General features: G+C 43.0%; 1 protein-coding gene across 2 annotated transcripts in view; it reads left to right on the top strand.

The window, feature by feature from the left end:
- Positions 1 to 10,539, top strand: part of Med17 (mediator complex subunit 17) — an 18,549-nt gene that overhangs the window by 583 nt on the left and 7,427 nt on the right. The window contains exons 2-8 of one of the 2 annotated variants that reach the window (XM_031344518.1): positions 1,081 to 1,247; positions 2,669 to 2,888; positions 4,107 to 4,243; positions 4,321 to 4,405; positions 5,674 to 5,826; positions 6,583 to 6,740; positions 7,996 to 8,180. In XM_031344518.1, the coding sequence (XP_031200378.1) occupies positions 1,081 to 1,247; positions 2,669 to 2,888; positions 4,107 to 4,243; positions 4,321 to 4,405; positions 5,674 to 5,826; positions 6,583 to 6,740; positions 7,996 to 8,180 (1,105 nt within the window). The remainder of the gene's footprint in view (positions 1 to 1,080; positions 1,248 to 2,668; positions 2,889 to 4,106; positions 4,244 to 4,320; positions 4,406 to 5,673; positions 5,827 to 6,582; positions 6,741 to 7,995; positions 8,181 to 10,539) is intronic. The other variant, XM_031344519.1, reaches the window with a different exon arrangement.

Here is a 10,539-nt window from a genome sequence, read left to right as displayed (position 1 = left end):
TTTTTTTGAACAGCTGAAAGCTTTTGGGGGTGATTTTACGTGGAGACAGGTGATACTTAAAGATGACTACTAAAACTTTGAGGTGACTGAATTACAAGAAAACAAAACTGAAAGAGAGGAATTTGGAGAAGCAACCAGATTAGACTTTATTTCTTTCTTTCTTTTTTGTCTTTTGGGTTTTTTTTTTTTTGGTTTTTGGTTTTTTTTTTGTTTTTCGAGGTAGGGTTTCTCTGTATAGTCCTGGCTGTCCTGGAACTCACTCTGTAGACCAGGCTGGCCTGGAACTCAGAAATCCGTCTGGCTCTGCCTCCCAAGTGCTGGAATTAAAGGCATGTGCCACCACGCCCAGCTTATTTTCAAAGAAATTTTGAAACCACAGTTTTTGATTTAGTGATGTGACAAGTCAGTTTAAGTGGGGATGTTTGTGTCTAGTGTGGTAATTCGCCAGGCAGAGGCAGTCAGCTTTATGAAAAGCATGAGCTAATAGACACTATCTCAATAAATAAATTAAAATTTAAATGTAGTTTTCATAAATTTGGCAGGAAGTTAAAACACTGGGGACTGGAGAGATGGCTCAGCAGTTAAGATTACTGACTGTTCTTCCAGATGTTCTGAGTTCAATTTCGTAGAGTGAGCATGTATTAAAAACTGATTAAAAGGAAGATATACTCATGCAGCCAATAGTAATGCTGGTTTTGTAGGCCATTTGGGGTTTTGCCTGTTGTTTTGCAGTTCAGGAATTCACTACAGTTATTCAAGTTCTAAATGTTGGAAGGAAGGAGGTTATTTTAAAGGCTTGCGAGGGGTTGGGGATATAGTTCAGTGCTTATCTGGGATGAATGAAGCCCTAGGTTCAGAAAGATTCGAGTGCCTAAGATATAATGACAGCTTTGGCCTGTGGAAATTAGACTAGTATTTGTTTTGCCATAAAAGGAGTATTAAATGTTAACATTTCAAGACAGGGTATGAGAAGGAGGTGGAGGAGAACTCAGTTCTCCTTTTCACACTTTTAACCCTCTAAATGAGCCTTCTCTGCCTTGTATTCAGTGTAACCAGTACACATGTGTTTCTGTTTTCCAGGGTTGGTAAAATTTCAACCTTCTCTCTGGCCTTGGGACTCAGTGAGGAACAATTTGCGAAGTGCCCTCACAGAGATGTGCGTTCTCTATGATGTCCTTAGTATTGTCAGGGACAAAAAGTTCATGACTCTGGATCCCGTCTCTCAGGATGCGCTTCCTCCCAAACAGGTATATGTGCCCTTTAACTGAACATCTTTTCTTTAAGTCCCAGGATCAGTATTTGGTTGTGTGCATTTTGCTCCCTTTTACTTTGTTGAAAAATTAAATCCAATACATACTGTTGTTGCAGATGACCAGAGTTCGATTCTTAGTACCTACATCAGGCAACTTAAACCTGCCTGTAACTCCAGTTCCAGGAGATCTGACTCCCCTCTGACTTCTTCATCTGCTCAGACACAAATGCACACATAATAAAATATCATTAGTATTAGGAAAGAGTGCTTCACAGATGAGGATTATCTTTGCATCAGGCTCCTTATGTAGATATAGAATGAGTGTGGCCTCTCTCTGTGTGGTACTAACCAGGCCTGACCAGTTAGGACCTTAGCTAGTCTGTGAGGGCAGGTGAGGTGTAGGAATTCAGAGTAGTATGGCTGGAGAAGGCTGGGGCCTTTTTGTGAAACTTAACTCATGCAAAATCTTTCAGTTTGCTTTTGGACACACTCTACTGTCAGAAAACTTGCACTTGTTAGAGTCATCATTTGGGAATGTAGCTACTCAATAAAACACAAAACGTGGTTGTACACACGGTCTGCAGTCACTTTTCAACAGCTTCCGTCAGTGCGTGTACTTAATGTGGTGCTGCAGACTGACACTAGTCACAATTCTAAAGTACTGGAGGTACCTACTTGGTCTTATGTCAGTAATAAGCTTAGTGTTGAATTGTGCCACGTAGATGCTAGTTCCTATGCATAGGTTGCATCTAAGCAGGGGTATTGAATTTAACGTGACGTATGGGTGCCACAGAAAGGCACACACAGGGTAGCAGCCGGGATGGTGGACAGGGCCCGGGCCTAGTTTGCCACAAGTGGTGGACTGTGTAGTTCTCGTTTCTGGGCCACTATGCTGACTTGGTTTATGGGCATTTTGTTAGCTTGCCAAGAAACAGGTTATTTTTGTTGTTTAAAAAAAGTTTTGCAAGGGAAATTTTTTTCAAAGTCTTGGTATTTTACTTCACCATCTGCTCATTTTCCTTCTACATTTATTCATTATGTTTTTGTGTATGTATTTGTGTGTGTTTGTGCGAGTATGTGGAAGGATGTAGAGGTCAGAGGTTACCTTAGGTAGCTTTGTTAGTTCTCTCCGAACTTTTATATTTTTGAGTCAGTTTCTCTTTCTGAAGGTAAAATCCATTAGTTAACCAGATTGACTGGCCAGCAAGCCTCCAGAATTGTCCTTCCCTGGGACTGGGATGCCAGACGCTTGTTGCTGCACTGGGGTTTGAATGTGGGTGCTGGGGATGGAACTCAGCAGGCCTCATGCTTGCAAATAAAACATTGCCTGCTTGAAAAAATAGGTAGTTTTAAACATATGTAAAGTAATTTGGAACTCATTTTCGATAGAAAACATGCTGCATTATTTTTTGGTAGAGTCCACAGACACTGCAGCTGATCTCCAAAAAGAAGTCCCTTGCTGGAGCAGCTCAAATCCTTCTGAAGGGGGCAGAAAGACTGACCAAATCAGTGGCTGAGAACCAGGAAAACAAACTCCAGCGAGACTTCAATTCTGAGCTCTTGAGACTGCGGCAGCACTGGAAGCTGAGGAAGGTGGGAGACAAGATCCTGGGCGACCTGAGCTACAGAAGTGCAGGTACAGGTGTCTGGCCACAGAAACTGCTGTGTGGGATGGCTCCTAGCCTCCTGTCAGGATCATTTCTCAGCTCCCTGTTGACAGTGATACTTAATGTCTTTACCTGTAAGCCAAAACCATTCTTGGCAGAGCTTAGTGTCACACACCTGGAATCCTAACACTTGGAGGCTGAGGCAGAGAGTCAAGAGTTCAGGGCCAACTTTGCCTACATGAGACCCCATCTTGAAAATCCCAAGACAAACCAGTCTCACTGTAGTGTAGTAGCTACATCAAAGAGGAAGGTCAAAGGCAGCATATTTAAGATTTGGAGTCCGAGCAGTCCTGCTGGGATGCTTGAGAGCAGTAGTAGAGATGTCAAAGATTCCTTGTACCAAAGTCAGACTGTTACTAAAACACAATCTGGTGTCAGTGTCCCGGCACAGATAGGAGTCCCAGTACAAGATAAATTGGAGCTTTCTGGTTCTAGATATTGTAACTTCTTTCCCCCAAATAATAATGACAAAATACTTACTTGCTCTTTGGGCGAATCCCTTGAGACTATGGAAGAGTTTAGTTGTACTCTTTAATTTCAAGAAGATCCTCACTGTCTTTTGTTAGACAGGCATTGCAGGTAACCATCCACTAATGTAACTGTTCCTTAGATTTCTGACCTGCAGAGAGGTGCTGCACATCAAAGTAGAGGAGCTGGCTGAAAATAGTACTGTGAGCCATGTTGGTTTGTCTTTCTGATGCCAAATTCATTTTATCAAAACTCCAAGAGAATAGTGTGTGGTCTGTAGAAGACAGGGTATAGTGATGTTTTTAAGACAGGTACAGTTGTGTATCACCGAATCTGTAGTGTAGTGTATCACTGCAGATTCACCTGTCTTCTACCTCTCTTCTACTTCCTTCTCTGGTTTGGCTTCCCCAGAAGGACCGCTTGGCCGTCTCCCACTAGATTCCAAACTTTAAATATGCTGCCTTTGACCTTTCTCTTCAATGTAGCTACTACAGTAAGACTGGTCTGTCGGGATTTTCAAGATAGGGTCTCATGTAGGCAGTGTTGGCTTTGAATTCTTGACCCTCCCTCCTTGACCTCCAAGTGCCTCTCTCTTAGCATGCACATTTCCAGTGGAAAGAAATTATGTTTTAGTGGTGTGGGGATAAAGTGTTATATTTGATAATTTGTGTTAAATTAATTTGTCATGTTAATTATTTTAATCTTTAATATCCAACTAGGTTCTCTCTTCCCCCATCATGGTACCTTTGAAGTGATAAAGAATACAGACATTGACTTGGATAAGAAGATACCAGAAGATTACTGTCCTCTAGATGTCCAGATTCCTAGTGATTTAGAAGGGTCTGCATATATCAAGGTACTGATTAGAGTTTTTAAGTTATTTCCTGGCAACTACCCTCAAACTACTTTGCTAATGTTTTTCATGTTGTCTAGGTTTCTATTCAGAAACAGGCTCCAGACATTGGTGATCTTGGCACAGTTAACCTTTTTAAGAGACCTTTGCCCAAGTCCAAGCCAGGTATGTCATGGTATCTACACTCCGTTCTACATTCACATACTCAGTAAGCCAAATGTAAAGAGAGGAAAAGAGACCTTTGGTGTGAAAGCAGTAGGGAGTTGGTGGTTATTGAAGATGTCTTAAGCAGTGAGGGTTAAGAGAAGGAGGACGCTCAGAAAGAAAGGTACCCCAGAGCATGCATGTTGGTTTCTCTAAGAGCTGCCATCATTGTTTGGTTTTTTTTGAGACAGTCTCTGACTTTAAACTCATAATCCTTCTGCCTCAGCCTTCTGCATGCTAGAATTACAGGCATGAAATGCCATGCTTGTTTCTGGAAACATACTTATTAAAAATAAAGCACTAGTGACTAGCTATATATTTTTGTAGTTGAAGTATACTAGGTGTCTCTGTGTAGAAGATGTTCAACTGCTCCAAGGCTCAGAATATCACAGGTAGTGGAGACAGCAAGAATTCAGAGGTTGGGGAGGAGTGCTCTGAGGCACTGTCTTCTGGGCCTGGCACAGACTGGCACAGCCATGCACTCTGGCTGTGGTTGCCTGCTTTAGACCTGTAGTAACCGGGCCCCATCATTCCATTGTGGTGGTTGAGGGGCTCATGAGGCCTCACTCTTACTGAGGGACTACGGCTGCTGATGGTTTCTAGGTAAGGTAGTGCAGACAGGAGTCCCTGCAGGCTTTACAGCCAGCATGGAAATTATACAAACGAGGTAAGACTGAAACTGTTTAGCTTGACATCACTGGTTCAGACTTCTAGAGTCTAACACCAGGCAGTTTATTTTAACCATATTTAAGCACAGCACAATTTTGGAAAAAAAGTTTTTTTGATGACAATTAGCTCAGTGTCACGTGTACAACAAACATATTTACATTGAAATTGCTTAGGACATGTTTACATTGAAATTCTTTACAAGGTACATATGGCTTCTTCCATGAAGATGGGTAGTGTTGACTCAGAAACAGTGCCCAAGATTTAGGGTCTAGGAAGCTTAGCTGCCCATGTTCCTGTAAATAGCCTCATGCTCATATGAGCAGCCACAAACTCTGACCTGCTCATGCGCACATGCATGTAGGAAGGAGGCTTTGGAAGAAGAGTTTGAGTAGGAAGAGGAAGGGTAAGAGAGAGGCAGGTGGAAATGACCAGAGAGACTGTGTTTGAACAGAGGTTGTGGCAGTATTCTCTGAAGCAAGAGCGAGGTAGGTCATTGTTCGTGCAGCTGTATACATGGTCTGGCTGGACATGGCTTTATACGCATGCCTTCTCTCTTTCAGGTTCTCCACACTGGCAGACAAAGTTAGAAGCAGCACAAAATGTTCTTCTTTGTAAGGAAATTTTTGCACAGCTCTCTCGGGAAGCCGTTCAGATTAAATCTCAGATTCCTCACATTGTGGTGAAAAACCAGATCATCTCTCAGCCCTTTCCAAGTAAGAGCAGGCAGCCTGCTGCAACCTGCAAGCAGGACTGTACAGTGTGGGTGTGCTGTAAGAGTGGCCTCAGGAGCTCAAGCTGTGCTGTGCGTCTCGGTGGCCAGTAAAGCCAGCACTGCTGCCCACTCTGTTCTGTGACCTGAGGGTGGCACTTTGAGCTTTCATGGCATATGTTACAATTGTGGTGCTGTGGCTTCAGACAGCAGCAGTGCTTTGGCAGTGGCATTTCTTTCAAGGAAACTTGCTTTTCTAAATGAAGTGCCAACTTAAAGAAAAATAGAATGTTCCTAATTTGTAGAAATGAATTTTTTGTTTAGAAACAATCAAGCTTAACCTAGAAATTAGTTGTCAGTGGCTATACACTTGCTAGTTTAGGGTTAGACATGAACAGCTCTGCCCTGTGCTTTTAGGAGCAGGGAAGAGAGCCCAGCAAAACCAGGTCCCAACTTCTTATTGATATATAACTAGAAAAGCTTGTTTTAAAGATTCTGTGTTTGTAAAAACCATGCTTTGGGAGTTGTCCCCAGTCGTCTTCAGTTACAACTCAGGTTCAGACCACAGTATAGTCTGTGGAATATTACCATTGTCCAAGCCTGTCAGAATTTATCATGTTAAGTAAAGGCGGTCATGGATTAGAGGTGCTCTTGATGGTCCACTTCAGATTCTTGAGAATGCGCTGTGATTGTCCCTTGTGAGGATGATCTCAGTGTCCAGTTCTTGACTTACCTGCATCTGTCCTGCCTCTCTACACAGGCTTGCAGTTGTCCATTTCTCTGTGCCACTCCTCAGATGATAAGAAGTCCCAGAAATGTGCCACAGAGAAGCCTGGTCAGGAGGATCACCTCTACGTCCTGGAGCACAACTTGCACCTGCTTATCAGAGAGGTACCAGCTCCAGTGAGGCTCTGCAGTGTGAGCACAGCAGTGTGAGCACAGCAGTGTGAGCACAGCAGAGCAGTGAGCAGAGCTGCCACTGAGGCTCGGGAATGTGAGCAGTCATGATGCCCCTGCCTGGTTTGAAAGAGCCCGCTGTGTACCAGACATCATCAGTACATGGTCCTGTAGCACTAGGGATACACAGCAAGTTCGGGAGTTACCATGGGAAACATGCCTCTGTACAGAGAAGGGTGGCTCTGGTGGGGAGGCCTGAGCTGTACAGCATCGTGTTTTGAGACTTCATAGACATATGTATTCCAGCCTCCCATCACCCCCTCTCCTAGCCCCCAATTCCCAAGGTGGAGTTCAGTTCATCGTAATGGTATAAAAGCCAGCGTTTTAGGTTTAGACTGAGGGTTTCCCTCAGGGTTGAACACTTGTTTATCATGGGTGAGGCTCTCAGCTCGATCCACTAGTACATGTTTCTTGGGTTCTGCCAGGCAGTCTAGGACAGTTGGTTAACTGATCATGAGAGGAGATGAGACTTAATGAAGAATGTTTGGTAACTTAAACTTTCAAAATAAAAATTGTAGTTCAAAGGAGCCTACCTCCTTATAGACCTTAATCATGCGCATGGTCACTCAGTGCATTTATCTCTGTGTCAAGGTGATTGTAATGATGATGATCTGGGGACAGATCTCACTATGTAGCCCTGGCTGACTTGCAACACCTATGTAGACCAGGCTGGTGTCTGCCTCCTGAGTACTAAAATTAAAGGCATTGCTATTACATCTGGCAAGATTACTTTTTACCTATTACTTTCTTTTTTTTTAAGGATTTATTTATTTATTTCATGTATATGAGTACACACTGTAGCTGTACAGATAGTTGTGAGCCTTCATCTGCTTGTTGGGAATTGACTTTTAAGACCTCTGCTCGCTCTGATAAACCCCGCTCACTCTGGTCGGCCCTGCTCTCTCAGTCCCTGTTCACTCCGACCCAAAGATTTATTATAAATAAGTACAATACAGCTGTCTTCAGACACACCAGAAGAGGGCGCCAGATCTCATTATGGGTGGTTGTGAGCCACCATGTGGTTTCTGGGATTTGAACTCAGGACCTTCCGAAGACCAGTCAGTGCTCTTACCCACTGAGCCATCTCACCAGCCCTACTTGTTACTTTCATTATTTCCAAAAATAATTTGAACCGAGCTTTGATTAAACATTTTTGTCATGTTTATTACTTGGGTGTTAGTTATTAAAAGCGGTTTCTTTGTGTTTTTTTTGTCAGTTTCATAAGCAGACCTTGAGTTCCATCGTGATGCCACACCCAGCGAGTGCTCCCTTTGGCCACAAGAGGATGAGACTCTCAGGTCCTCAAGCTTTTGATAAAAATGAAATTAATTCAATACAGTCCACAGAAGGACTCCTAGAAAAGATAATTAAACAAGCAAAGCATATTTTTCTAAGGAGCAGGTAAGGATGAAGAAAGTTACTGTTTTTCTGTAAAATTGAGTCCTTTTTCTGTCCTCTTTATGTTAGTTTGAGTACATGTTAGCAGAAAGTGGCTAAGAGAAAAATTTTGATGACAGACTGGGTCTTATCCAGTTGAGGGGTATTGGGGGTGTGTGCAGATCCTCTGTTTTTAACACTACCCAGAACCAGTACAGACAGCTGGTTGATAGCCAGGAAAAGGACTTTTCTCCCAGCTTTGTGTTTTGTGTTTTGTTTGACAGCCCATCCTTGAGGCCCTTACCCCCGTGTTGACCTAATTGTTATTTGGGGCAAATAACATTAAAGCCTTTTTTCCTTACTGGTGAGCTGGTTGAGTCTTAGTTTAGTTTGCTCAGCTAAAGCTAACAGCCCAAGTCTGTGTTAGCCCAAAAGTGCAAGTAGTTTTTGTTTTGAGTAGCGCTGGCCATAAACGGAGAGATACCTTGTTTCTACCTAACTTTGCTAGTAATAGAGATGTGTGCGGCTGCTGCCCCACCCTTGCTGCCCAGTTCTCACACAGTCTTGAAGAATGGCTGGCGTGATGAGAGGGAAGTGCATCTTGCTGTGTTAATGTCTGTCCTCCTTTGGTACTGACACCGGGGAGGACGTCTGTTTCTGCTTGGTAATCTTGCCATGAAGGGTCTGTAGCGTTGTCCATAGCGGGTGATACTGCTCATGGGTATCTTGTTTTCAGTGGCTTCTTACCACTCGTCATGCCGGTGCTATCTAGAGGTGCCAGAATAGGTTTATTTTCTCTACTGATTAAACTATTAAATGGCAGGAGGGCTGGAGAGATGATTCAGTAGTTAAGAACACTGGTTGCTCTTCCAGAAGACCTGGGTTCAATTCCCAGTACCCACATGATAGACCACAACTGTCTGTAATTCCAATTCCAGAGGAACTGATTCCCTTACACAGACATACATGCAGACAAAATACCAGTACCCATAAAATAAGTAAGTAAGTAAGTAAATAAATAAAAAATATTAAACAGCCTGAAAGTATTACCAGAAATCTTGAAGGGTCCCAGCAGAGGTGGTACATGGAAATTGGGGCCCCTTCTTATGATTAAAACAGTTTAGTAGAGTTCAAAAGGGAAAGCCCAGGACAGGCAAGCTGAGTCTCCCAGCTGCCTGGAACGAAGAAGGAGAGAGAAAGAAAAGAGGGAACATAGCTGTTTAGCTTGAGTTTAGGCAGTGAGAGATCAGGGCTTTAGCAGAAGAGCAAGGGAGCCCAGAGTGCTTGTTAGAAGCACCCCCAGCCCCAGCTCTTGCCAGCACTGTGGGGGGTGGGGGTGGGGGCACACCCGTGCTCTTGTCAGCACTCCGGGGGAGGGCTTCGGGACAGAAGAAAAAGAAATCATTACATCTGCCAAGTCAGACCTAAAAAAGCCATTAGGTAGACCTAGCTGAACCTCACATTTTTGTAGTAACTCCTGGGGACTACACCAGGGTGAGGAAATTCTGGGAAAGCACACAATATTTTAAGGTAAACAAACCTGCCTTCCTAGGAGTGATCTACTAGCTAGGTCCCTGATCTGCCCTATTTGATTGACCTTTCAGGAAAGAAACAAGGACCTGTCTTCTCCTAGAGGCAGAGTCCATTCTTTACAATGGTTTATTAGAATATTGGCTTGCTGTCTCTGCAGGAATAGAAACTTGGCTCCTTCATCATTTAGGAAAGTAAATTAGGGAGACGTTTTAGAGTTCTGTGATGCAGTGGAAGGAAGGGAGAGCTAGTGTGGGAGATGGGTTGGAGCTTGGGCTTATACTCCAAGTCCCTTAGTATCTGTCGCCTCCAGTTCTTCCTGCTCCACTATGGGTATATATAAAAGCCTAGTCTTGGGATAAAATAAGTAACTTGTGCAGAAGTATCTTATAAATACTACAGCATTATATTGGTGAAGTTCTGCTTTCCTTTATGGACTTCAGTGATAAACACTGTTAATAGGAATATATTGTTACCTTAAAAGTTCTCATTGACTGTAAAGTTAAATTCTTTGGAATATGTGAGAAGTATAGGACACAGAAGTATCTTTAGAACCATTACTGATCTTAAACAGTAAGTAAATCTCAGAAGTAGAAAAGCTTTAAAATGTAGTAACCCCCACCACACACATACCCATTTATAGAAATAATGGACTTATGTGCAAAATATATGAGGAGACACTTTGTATGCTGCCATACCAAAGGATTATGAAGTTTTGTTTTTTTGTTGTTGATTGCTTCAAAGCAAAATAAATAAACCCAACCAAAAAATAAAAGCTGCCGGGTAGTGGTGGCGCACGCCTTTAATCCCAGCGCTTGGGAGGCAGAGGCAGGTGGATTTCTGAGTTCCAGGC

This window comes from Mastomys coucha, unplaced genomic scaffold (genome assembly GCF_008632895.1).
Source record: "Mastomys coucha isolate ucsf_1 unplaced genomic scaffold, UCSF_Mcou_1 pScaffold23, whole genome shotgun sequence".
Taxonomy (NCBI): Eukaryota; Metazoa; Chordata; class Mammalia; order Rodentia; family Muridae; genus Mastomys; species Mastomys coucha.
This window is presented reverse-complemented; position numbering and strand designations above follow the sequence as displayed.